Genomic DNA, 10932 nt, shown 5'->3' on the forward strand with positions numbered 1-10932 from the left:
TAACACTCAGAACCCCGAGTGTGCTGCTTTCACAGCTCCTGAGGGTTCTCTGCGGGTCTGTGTTTGTCTGCACCATACTGTAGAGTGGTAATGATGTTAAGACCTACAGTATACTTTAGACATAGAAATTGGATCATTTCTCAGAGACCTACGCGCGCCACAGGACCAAGTTTCAGTGCCACTGGTTCTCTCTTCTCAAACACATTACAAGACCTGTTTTTTGCCCTTGATGCGTTACAGCAACCATTAACATGGAATGCAGAAAACACACTGGAGCAGACCAGTTAAAAAGAAAACGAAACAAAGCAAAACCACAACCAGTTGACTACAGGATGTTACTTGAAGGGCATCGCTGTTTCAGTGCTCTAAATGACCCAACGCCATTGTGAAGAGACAAAAAGTCAAATCTAATTACTAATGATTCAATTATAAAAATAACAAAACACATGTGTCTGCATGTTAACTCTGACTAACCATCTCAAAAGAAGCCCTTATTCGTGTGAACAAAAGGAAACCATCAAAAGAAGCCACACAAATCTTCCAGCATGTTCACTGACTTCATATTACAAGAAGTCATTTACAAGAAGTGACTGCTAAATTTGTCCGGGAGCATGCAGAACATCTGCGGTATCAGGAAATGTGCTTCATCCCAGTTCTTGTTTTAATGAGAATGGACTCTGTGTAAAGCATTCAGCAGCAGATTCACTAAAGTACAGTCCAGACCATTCCAAGGAAGTCGCTTACACAAAATACACAAAATTACACAAAACCTGCTGCTTTACAACGCTGTAACAGGCCAACTTGCTAAACTCATAATCCCGTAATACCGGTAAAATGCAAGAAGGTCTGATGGCAGCTTGCTGTGCTATGTAATACTTCCCAGGCAGCAGAGCCAGCATTATACAGGGGCTGCAGGAACCCCTGGGAATGGGGCTCAGGTACTGTGTGTGCACACCGTGTTGTTTTATGAAGCTGTCTTGTAATGTGACCTCAGCCATTTAAAGCTGCTCTGAATTTGTATCTCTTTGTTCTAATAAAATCCCCACGAGAATGAGAATCTCTAGTTAAATAAGGCCCGGGGACTGTATGCAATCTCACAAGTTATCCTTCTTAAAAAAAAAAAATTATAGCCCTATACTGTATCATTTTGTTCAGAGATATCAAAAAGCATTATCTAGAATCTATTCAAATTTAACAACGAATGGCCTGGGTACCACAAACAGGCCAACAAACAAATACTGTACAACCACTCCCTCGTTTTGCCGGGGGCATCAGGGTCTAAAGAATCCATTCTCAACACTGGAGGCTTGTTGCTAGGGAGCTGACGTCACTGCCCTGCGACTTTTGCTAGTGCGTTGCTACCACACGTGAACACCTCGCTGGCTAAAACAGAAACCGCCTCAGCAAGTAGATATTTAATTTGCTTTGTGTTACTGTGCAATGTGTGTGTGTGACAACAGTACGATAGTAATGCTTTGTTTTTAATTGTTTGGTATATTTTTGTTTGTGATGTGCAGTACAAAATACAAATGAACAGTAATTAAGAGAAATTGCCTTTATCTATATATACATTGATACGGTTCATGCATTATATATCGCAGTTTTAAAGTCAAGCTACATTATTGGGCTGTGTGGATGGAACTTCATCCTCGATCACTCCAAGCTGAAAGCTTGGGGTCTCGTTCCACTCAAGCCTTTGCTTTGACACCTCCGATTTCACTGGATGTGCTTCAGATATAGTTCAGCTAACAGGAAAGTACTTCGGTACAGTAGTTAATTCACATCAATCTGCAGTACTTGGCTGAAATCTAAACCGCATCGCAGCAGCTCTCCGAGATGGAGGTTCAATGCAAAAGACAATGAAGTGTGTGACCTGGACTGTAGAACAGTTGTTCACACGTTACTTAATTACCTGTTCATTTCAACCAGTGCAAAATATGAACAGGGACAAAGAAGCACCGCAAAGACCTGCATGGGAGACGGCTTTTATCATCTGAATGTGTTCTGTAGGGAGAACAACAACAACAACAAGGCTTGTGTCTCAGATTTCAATTCCCCAGTTCATTAACCTCCCTCTGCATAGCTCTCTACACCTCTGGCTAATAAGATGGTTTCTAATTTCCTTTTAATGTGGAGGTATATTCATGTAATGACTAACCGGCTGTTTACATGTAAATAAACTGAGTGCTGCATATACTGATACTGTGGGGTTGCAAACCTACCATATGCACACATTCAGATCAATAGATTAAATAAAGACTAATGCAATCATAGTTTAATTTGCTTCAAATTAAACTTTGTTTTCTTAAATAGCATTTGACACAATTAAGGAAAATACTATTGCTTTATATATATATATATATATATATATATCACACACACATGTATGTGACAGAATAAGGCTAGATCCTCAGCAACACCATGTATTGCACTGTGTGGGAGCCATGCTGTTTGAGGTGCCTCCTTTTGATGTTGGCTTGGTTCATTCTCAACAAATGCCACCACATAAGAGCTTTATAATCTTGCTTGGGATCTGTCCCAGCCCCCACCCATCCCGACACATTAAAACAGGGAACAATCCGAGAACAGTGTTGCTTTAGAGACGGCTGTTTGAGGCAGACACTTGAGATTGTCTTGTACACATGTCTGTATTCACATCACACTACGGTACAATAGAAACCCCCTTGGAAGAGAGTTCGTTTTGCTGGTTCACTCGATCTTGCTTTTTCAATGAGACAATCCAACGGAACTCCTCAAGTTCAAACTCAGACCCCCACAGGAAGTGGTTTCAGTTTGCATCGACTGAAAGAGCTCTTGTGCTAAGAATACCAGGTTTGTTTACGTGCTTTGAAAAACAAACTGAACCAAAAAGACCAAAAAATAAAAAAATAAAAAATAACCTGGTTCAAACACAAATGTTTTGTGTTCGTAACATTTTGTTTTATTCCTACACTTCTGCAACACATTGCTTCAATTATTAGTATGTCCTGGTTATTTAAAATGACAAAACATGTAATGCATTTAATACAGAAGAAAGCATAAATACATGCTTGCTGTACGTTTTGTTGTTCCGTTTTGCCCTGTCAAAATGAGATTCGCCTTAAAAGTTCCTAAACTTTTGGAACCCCATTCTTCACTATTGCATGTTTTTGTTAATATTTTAAGGAGTCACAAAGCAGCGATTCAGACAGCAAACTGTCTTGTGCCTGCAGACCTATTTGGGAGCCCTGTAAGCAAACTAAACAAACAAACTCACAAGTGTCTGATATTTCAGCACACATGAGTGATTCATTCATGTGCTGAGAGACCCTCTGTCTGTCCTCTAGCTCAACAAAAGGCCCTCCTTAATAAATGCAGCCCCCCAAAAAATTCTGTGACCTGCTTAAATTGCAGCTTAAGGGTAAAAAAAAACAAAACAGAAAAAACAAATTGGTCTTTGTTGCAGAAATCACTGCAGAAAGAATTTTTACATGTCAGAATTTTCAAATTGGCAATGTGGTATGAACTTGGTTAACCCAAGCCTGGAGTGTCATTTATTAAGACAGGGGTAATCATGAACAAAAGAGTCATGAATACAAGGCTTTGTCCAGGGACCCCGGCTACACCCTCCCCCCCCATTGCAAACTTCTACAGGATTAATCAATGGCTCTCTTGTCTGAGCATAAAGTTTCACACACATATTCAAGTAATATCGTACAGGAGCCTGGAAAGATTGCTTCCATTTTTTTGTTCACTCTAATATTTTTCAACAAAACGATGCATTAGTTCAAATATGACTGTATAAACGTTGGCATGGCAACCACCCAGTGGTTCCTCCCACAGTTTACCTCAATGAAGCCCAACTACAATAGCTAGCGAGCACTCTTGTTTCTTGGGCTACTGGCGTTGATGTCACAGAAGAAAAATGCCTTTCACTGCAGACAGGGAAGGAATTCTACTTGGAATCGGTGATGGATCACGCTTGCATTTCCCCCAACATCAAACTTCTCCCATGGTTTCGGTAGGATTTCTCTCCACAGGGTCCGATGTGGGACTGAACTCAATGTATTCGAATGGAAATATGTACATGGAGAAAGCCAGCTTTGGCTTGTGAGCCAGAAAATTCAAAAAACCCAAATTACAAGAACAAATTAAGCTACCAATTTTGAAAGACTGCATTATTGTAAGGGTACCGACCGGAAAACTAAATATTTCTTAATAAGTTTCACCTACAGTGGACATTGAAACCCGTTCAGGAGGATAAATGGGGTTAACATATTCAATAATGTATGGAAGACAACTTTGAAAAGCAGGGCCAGTAAAGCCAAAACAAATCACAGTAACAAAATGGTTAACATGTAGAGCCTGCTGTATGTGATGGCAGGAACACCTAGCGTAATGCACTGTGCAGCAACCAGAGGTGCTGGCAGCTGCAAACATAGCCCTGTGCGCACAGCACAGCACCTTGCAGGTGTAAGAAAAGGAAACTGGAGTAAACGTGAAAATCAACTCCCTCTGCAACCAACGCAAAGAAGAATTACAGCCATTCCATTCAATGTGCTTCCTCACAAGGTGTTTGTCCTCTCAATAGCACATCCCAGGCATCGCATCTTAGAAATGGATTACCCTTAACTGCTATTAAAATCAACGTGCTCAGAGGAGTTCTGCGTTATTCTGCCAGCCTCTAAGTATAACACCAGGGCACATCGGAACGTGGTACCCGTAGAGCCTGGGGATGCCCTGTATAATACACAGAACACACACACACACAGAGACTCCTACTATTTCTATACCACCTATACTACCTCTAACAATGCAGAGAAACAGAAGACTGACGAGTGACAGAAGACATAAGCAGTGCCCAGCTGGTTGCCTTTAATTAAAAAAAATGTCAACTCTAGCAGCAGTTACTATATGCTAAAGAAATGAGCTGATGTTTTGATTTGATTTACTCATCTAACAGGTGAAACTCTGCTCAGCTGGCTGCTGTTCCTACCTGGGTTTCCTTCCCATAAGCCAGCCTTGGAGTAATGAAAAACCATTTAGCTTTGGAAGGCCCACGGACGGACGGAACACTGGTTTCCCCACAGGTCGTGATCTAATAATTGGCAGTACAAATCTGGAAGCGAGTCAGCTCCAGACATCCCTCCTTATTTCAGTCTGCAGGCATGTTAATGATAAAGCGAGCGCTTGATCAATATTGGGAAGCTGGTGGAATCCAGCACTAATCCATCAGGAGAACTCCAGAGTGGATTAGCAGAGCTCAGCAGAGCTGCCAGATATTAACCCCCCCAGCTGAGCCTCAGTATAACTGAGTCCCGGGTTAAGAGTTTGTAAATGAGGAGTAATGGGCTGACTTTGGAAAGACCGTCTTACAGCAACATGTAAAGCAGTTTGAACAACAGGGCCGACTGCACTCCAGCAATATGTGGGTCAAGGAATCATTACAATGGAGACGGTTCAGTCATGTTTTTTCACTTCTAAGTTGCCACACGCAAGTACTTCGGAAATGTTAACAGGCTTACAGTGAACTTCGGCATCACCCAATTGCCTTTGGCAAAATTACGATGTCAAGGAAATCAAAGACATATGCTAGGGGGGGAATAAAAAACAACACAGGGAATGAAATAAGACTCGCACTGCATAGCAACACCCCTTTAAACAACACAGGGAATGAAATAAGACTCCCACTGCACAGCAACACCCCTTTAAACAACACAGGGAAGGAAATAAGACTCCCACTGCATAGCAACATCCCTTTAAACAACACAGGGAAGGAAATAAGACTCCCACTGCACAGCAACACCCCTTTAAACAACACAGGGAAGGAAATAAGACTCGCACTGCATAGCAACACCCCTTTAAACAACACAGGGAAGGAAATGAGACTCCCACTGCACAGCAACACCCCTTTAAACAACACAGGGAAGGAAATAAGACTCGCACTGCATAGCAACACCCCTTTAAACAACACAGGGAAGGAAATAAGACTCCCACTGCACAGCAACATCCCTTTAAACAACACAGGGAATGAAATAAGACTCCCACTGCACAGCAACATCATTTTCCATTAAAAAACAAAAAAGGTGCTTGACTTTGTTGTTGTTTAGAAATGAAAACGTATCACGTACAAAGTTACTTTATAACCTTGTCTGTAGCTTTTTTGAATCGACCAATAGGCACTTAACGTTTACCAGTGGCAATAAATGGTCTTTTGTTGTTGATTTTAAAATGGCCACTGGCTAGGAATTGATTGATTTAACCAAAAGAAGAAAAAAACACTGTTAACACCGTCAGAATCTCCTGCATCGCTGCAGATCAAAACACTACACTGTGCTCTCTGACGTTTACGGTACTGCTACTCTGCTGATGTGACAGGGGGAACAAATCCTTTAAAAGACAGGTGACACATTCAATGACATCACAAAGAAACCGATGAGGGGGTCACGATGTATACAGGGACAGGAACTGAAGAAGTGGTCAGTTCCTCAACCTCTTCCAAATGCACCAGGGCGTTGTCTAAAGATTAGTGCTTGAAACTCTGCAGAGGCTTACCGGGTCGTAGATGTGTGCAGGGAGACCCTGCCGTGGGAGATTCTAGTGCTGCTTGCACTGCACAAGCACCAGCAAAACACCAAACGAATACTTGTTTGGATGCAAACCTCTTACGAGAGATACATCTATCTTAAAAAACGTTTTCACCCGACTCCTTTTCACATTGACCCCTTATTTACAAACCGCTGAACCTCATCCTTTGTAATCATGGAGGTTAGGTTCCCATTAAGTGGAGGGAACACAAAGCCACTTTGTGTATTGGAACTTTGTTTCAAGAGATTAGGTTTCAGGTCACTGCACGGCACTCCAGGGGAGACTTGGGGTTTGATACAGCCAAGCTGCCTCAAACTAGGTCTCCTGGAACCAGGTTTCAAGCCACCATTTCTGAAAACTAGTTTTAGGTTCCCGGTTTGTGTACGAAAAGCTCCACTGTGATAGACTTGGTGCAATACAATTAAATGCATAAACATCACTCAAGACAAGCACGTAAATTGCTGTGCCAAAACAGTCCAAAACGCATTTCCCAAACTGTTCAAATATTTCATGTTTATTGACCCAGAAATAATGCTTCTGTTCAGCTGATTTATGTAATGAAACATTCTGCATTTCCTGAACATCTCTGCTCCACAGTTAACAGAAATCTGCACAGAAATAGAAGCTCTGCCATTAACCATTTCCCCCATGGGATCGTTTATAAAGAAAGCACTTGTTATCAGCTTTTGAAGAAAACGTGTCTCCAAATAAGGTGCAGTAACCCCAAATCGCTTCCATTTCCACTATTAGGCAAGGAAAAAATAACTTATAAGTTATATGCAAATTGCAAAGAGGTCTGTGTAAATAATCTATTCAGAAAACAAAAAGCTTCACCTAGTGCATGGATTACATTTGCTGCTGCCAGTCTTGTCCTGCCACAAGCATGGAAAATTAATAAGGTTTTCATTTTGCTATATCAAAACACAGACAAAGCCCTTATCACACCAAACAGCATAAACTGGAACCAACTAAACTTAAACACACACACACACACACACACACACACACACACACACACACATACATACCACTATGGTCTATTTAAACCATCCAAACTGTGCTGGAACACAGTACCCACAACCTGTAAATGGACCAGGCTGCTTTGGTCTAGGCTATTTAATTATATTAATAAGAGGAGTGAAAAGGGGCATGCAGACATCGTATTAGAGCGCTGCGTTTTAAAAGCTCTCAACGAACAAAGGAGCTCAGGGGGTCTTTAACCCACGTGGTTTTCAATGTATTGTCTTGAGTAACAGGTGGTTTTAACATGCAGACCTCGTCTTTAAGATCAAATAAGCCAGGGTCTCTGGTAGCACAAGGGCTCCGGGAACAAAAATAACTTGCACGATCGTCTTAAAAAAAAAAAAAAAAAATCAAAGTGAGCTGAAGGACTGGGAGCTACAGGAGACCGGGGTTCAAATCTCAGCGTACTGAATTGCTGCATGCAACTTTCAGAAGGTGGGGGGGAGGGGAGGTGGTGAAAGATTTATCAGATACACGCTAAAAAAAGAATTAAAGTGTGTGTCCTAACAAGATGTTTGTTGTGGGTATGATTTCGCAAGCTGAATCACTCCTAGCAGTTTCAGGAACAGTCAAACAAATGCGTCTCGCCACTTGGCTTGAAAGCAGGCTCCCATACTGCGGAGAGGCTGTTTAATTTCCTTGCAACGGCTTTGCATATAAGGAACTGACACACAGTCAAACGGTGTGTTCTGGGTTATTGCATGAATGCCCTGGTCCTGTCAGTTGCTGCCGCTGAGCCTTCTGCAATGCTTCTCTCCTGCTTGCAGTCCTATATCGCAGCTCAGCCATTTCCTTCGCAGATTCGCAGAAAAGCGCCGCTGGGTAACCTAACAGAGCGTCGGTTTTCCTATTACACTGTGCCATTAATTTTACAAACAAGCGTTGCATTGGCTCACCCAGATATATATTGGTGTCAGCCTGTTGATGGGACAGACTTTGTCAGATGTCTAGCGGGGGGATGAATCAAACTTCATTTTATGTAGCTGTTCCAAAACTACTGTGTGCTTAAAAAAAAAAAAAAAGAATGCAAGACGCTTTAAATGTACATTTGAAATCTCCGCGGGTCATTTTAATTCTTGAAACGTTGACTCGTGGATTATTTTTTTACGCACTTCTTGTTGTTGTTGTATGTAAAGCGTTTGTTGATGTCGGATAACAAGAGCGAGTCTTCAACCGTATTGGGGGTACATTTTATTAATTGATATGTTTTATTTTAACCGGGAATTGAAATTCAACAAAATGGACCTGCTATGTTGGCAACACACGATTATGTTTGACACAAAGTGCTTTCCCACTTGTTGGTTACAAAACGTATTTTTTATTATTATTATTATTATTATTATTATTATTATTATTATTTCAAATAAATCGTACAATGTCATTTTGAGGAGCGTTGACCGCACCGTCATCGTTTTCACACAGATGCTTGTAGAAATAAATCAAACGGAGAGCTCCGTAATGAATGGGCTTGATCTGTCACTCGTGCGTTTTCATGCCGTTTCTGTTCAAACTCAAAGCAAACACTGCCATCTTCGTTCCTAACGCTGCTACAGACCGGACTTCCACACAGCAACTGAAACACACTGACTGAAATCCGCTAGGATGAAATGCATACACCATTTCGAGAAATAATAACATTGATATACAATTACAAAAAAAAAAAAGAGAGTCAAACTTCATTTAAAAAAAAAAATGTGTAAATACACTTCTGCATTTATCGTACTCAATCGAACATGATGCATTATTTCCATCTCCGGGATTTTTTATATTATAACGATAATAAAGATTTTGAACAAAATGCATTCTCCGTGCAACCCTTGTGTGCATTTTAAACAATATAAAGTGTGTACTGTATGTATCGCTGTCAGTACTTCTATGACAGGCATCCTATTTCAAAATCATCCAGCGTAAACAGCACGAACCCATCTCTTAAACTAATTACATGCACAGTTCTGCCACAGTCGCCTCATACCACAGCCCTGCAATTACACGCATTCCCGATATTTTGCGGCAATGAGATTAAAAAGAGAGCAAATAAAAATAAACCAAATTAAATCTATGTTTACTTGAAAACCCCACTGACAGCTGCAAAACATGCACGCCCTGACTTCTTGCATCGTCCTTTCATCAAATGCCGACACTGCGCGTTTTTGCAGGGCAGGTACAATCAATCGCAAATAAAGTCTAGAACACATTTAAGAAAGCATTTGGGTCAAAACAATTGCCCCGCTGCAGTAAAATGGCTATTTTGTTATCTTCTGCAGGACTTATTAAATACCAACCTTCCAGCCCGCCAAATCACTGCTCACGAAAACAGAAGGGTCACTGTTTTTTTTTTATGATTTCTCCTCCGACAACTCAAGAACAACCATGCAAAAGCATCAACACAGCTATCTTATTTTTCTACGAGCAAAACCTACTCAGTTAATGCAGCCTGGCTTCTCTACGGACAGCCTACACAGAGCCACACCACCGACACAGGGTTTTGCCAAGAAGACAGGACATTTAAAACACTGCTTAAAGTGCGGTTATTTTAAAATATAAACCAAACTAAGAAGTTGAAAGCACGCATTCGCGTTGCAAGTAAACTTCTTTTAAGCAAAGACTGGTACAGCTGCGTGGACACACACAGTGTAGCTGGACTCGGGTGGGGGAGTAAGCCGCGACACAGCACAGAGTCCACGCAGGCTTGTTTTCTCTCCAGACCAGCACAGCGATTCAGCTGAACAACATCCCCATGTCGCACGTCGCTTTGATTAACTTCTGGACTTAATTCTGTTTATCTGTTTGGTTGCAAACGCATCGGACTCTGCTGCTGGTTTAATCAGAGTCGCTTCTCGTGTCCTCCCCCCATTCCCATCCCAATACTTTTTGCAATCCGTCCACCCCCCCACAGCACACACACACTTGCTTTTTCACCGCCGCCTCCAGCTTGTTTTTTTTTTTTATTCCCCAAAGCGCAAGTCCTACCTTTACCAAGAAGAAAAGCCGCGGAAACCAAGAAAAACAAGATAGAAGAACAGAGAGATCCGCTGCCCGTGATCGCCATGTTGGACACCTGCTTCAAACTGGCGGCGCTGCTTCACCTAGCCTGACAACGGGCAGAGATAATGAGATGCGGAGTGGGCGGGGACCTGCATATATTATGTTAATGCCGCGGACGTGGTACAGTTTGTGGGCTGAATGTGAGTCAGTCTGTTCCAGAGTGGAGGCGTGTTTAACGGGGGGGGGGGGGGGGCAGTAGAATCAATAGTGAAAGAAGGTGAGCAACAGGTACTGTTATTTTTCATCCTAACGTTTTGCTTCTGCTCAAATAATAATCTATGCCCCTATGTCGATTTT

At 41.8% G+C, this 10932-nt stretch overlaps 1 protein-coding gene across 4 annotated transcripts in view; it reads right to left on the reverse strand.

Annotated features, from left to right (window-relative positions):
• LOC131708070 (cell adhesion molecule 1-like) overlaps positions 1-10704 on the reverse strand; it is a 152964-nt gene extending 142260 nt beyond the window's left edge. For 2 of the 4 annotated variants that reach the window (XM_059010053.1, XM_059010052.1), the window contains exon 1: positions 10561-10704. In XM_059010053.1, the coding sequence (XP_058866036.1) occupies positions 10561-10639 (79 nt within the window). In that variant the 5' untranslated portion in view covers positions 10640-10704. The remainder of the gene's footprint in view (positions 1-10560) is intronic. The other 2 variants (XM_059010051.1, XM_059010050.1) reach the window with 1 other exon arrangement.
• Positions 10705-10932: the final 228 nt, after the last annotated feature.

Source organism: Acipenser ruthenus, chromosome 40 (genome assembly GCF_902713425.1).
Source record: "Acipenser ruthenus chromosome 40, fAciRut3.2 maternal haplotype, whole genome shotgun sequence".
In the NCBI taxonomy this organism is placed as follows: domain Eukaryota; kingdom Metazoa; phylum Chordata; class Actinopteri; order Acipenseriformes; family Acipenseridae; genus Acipenser; species Acipenser ruthenus.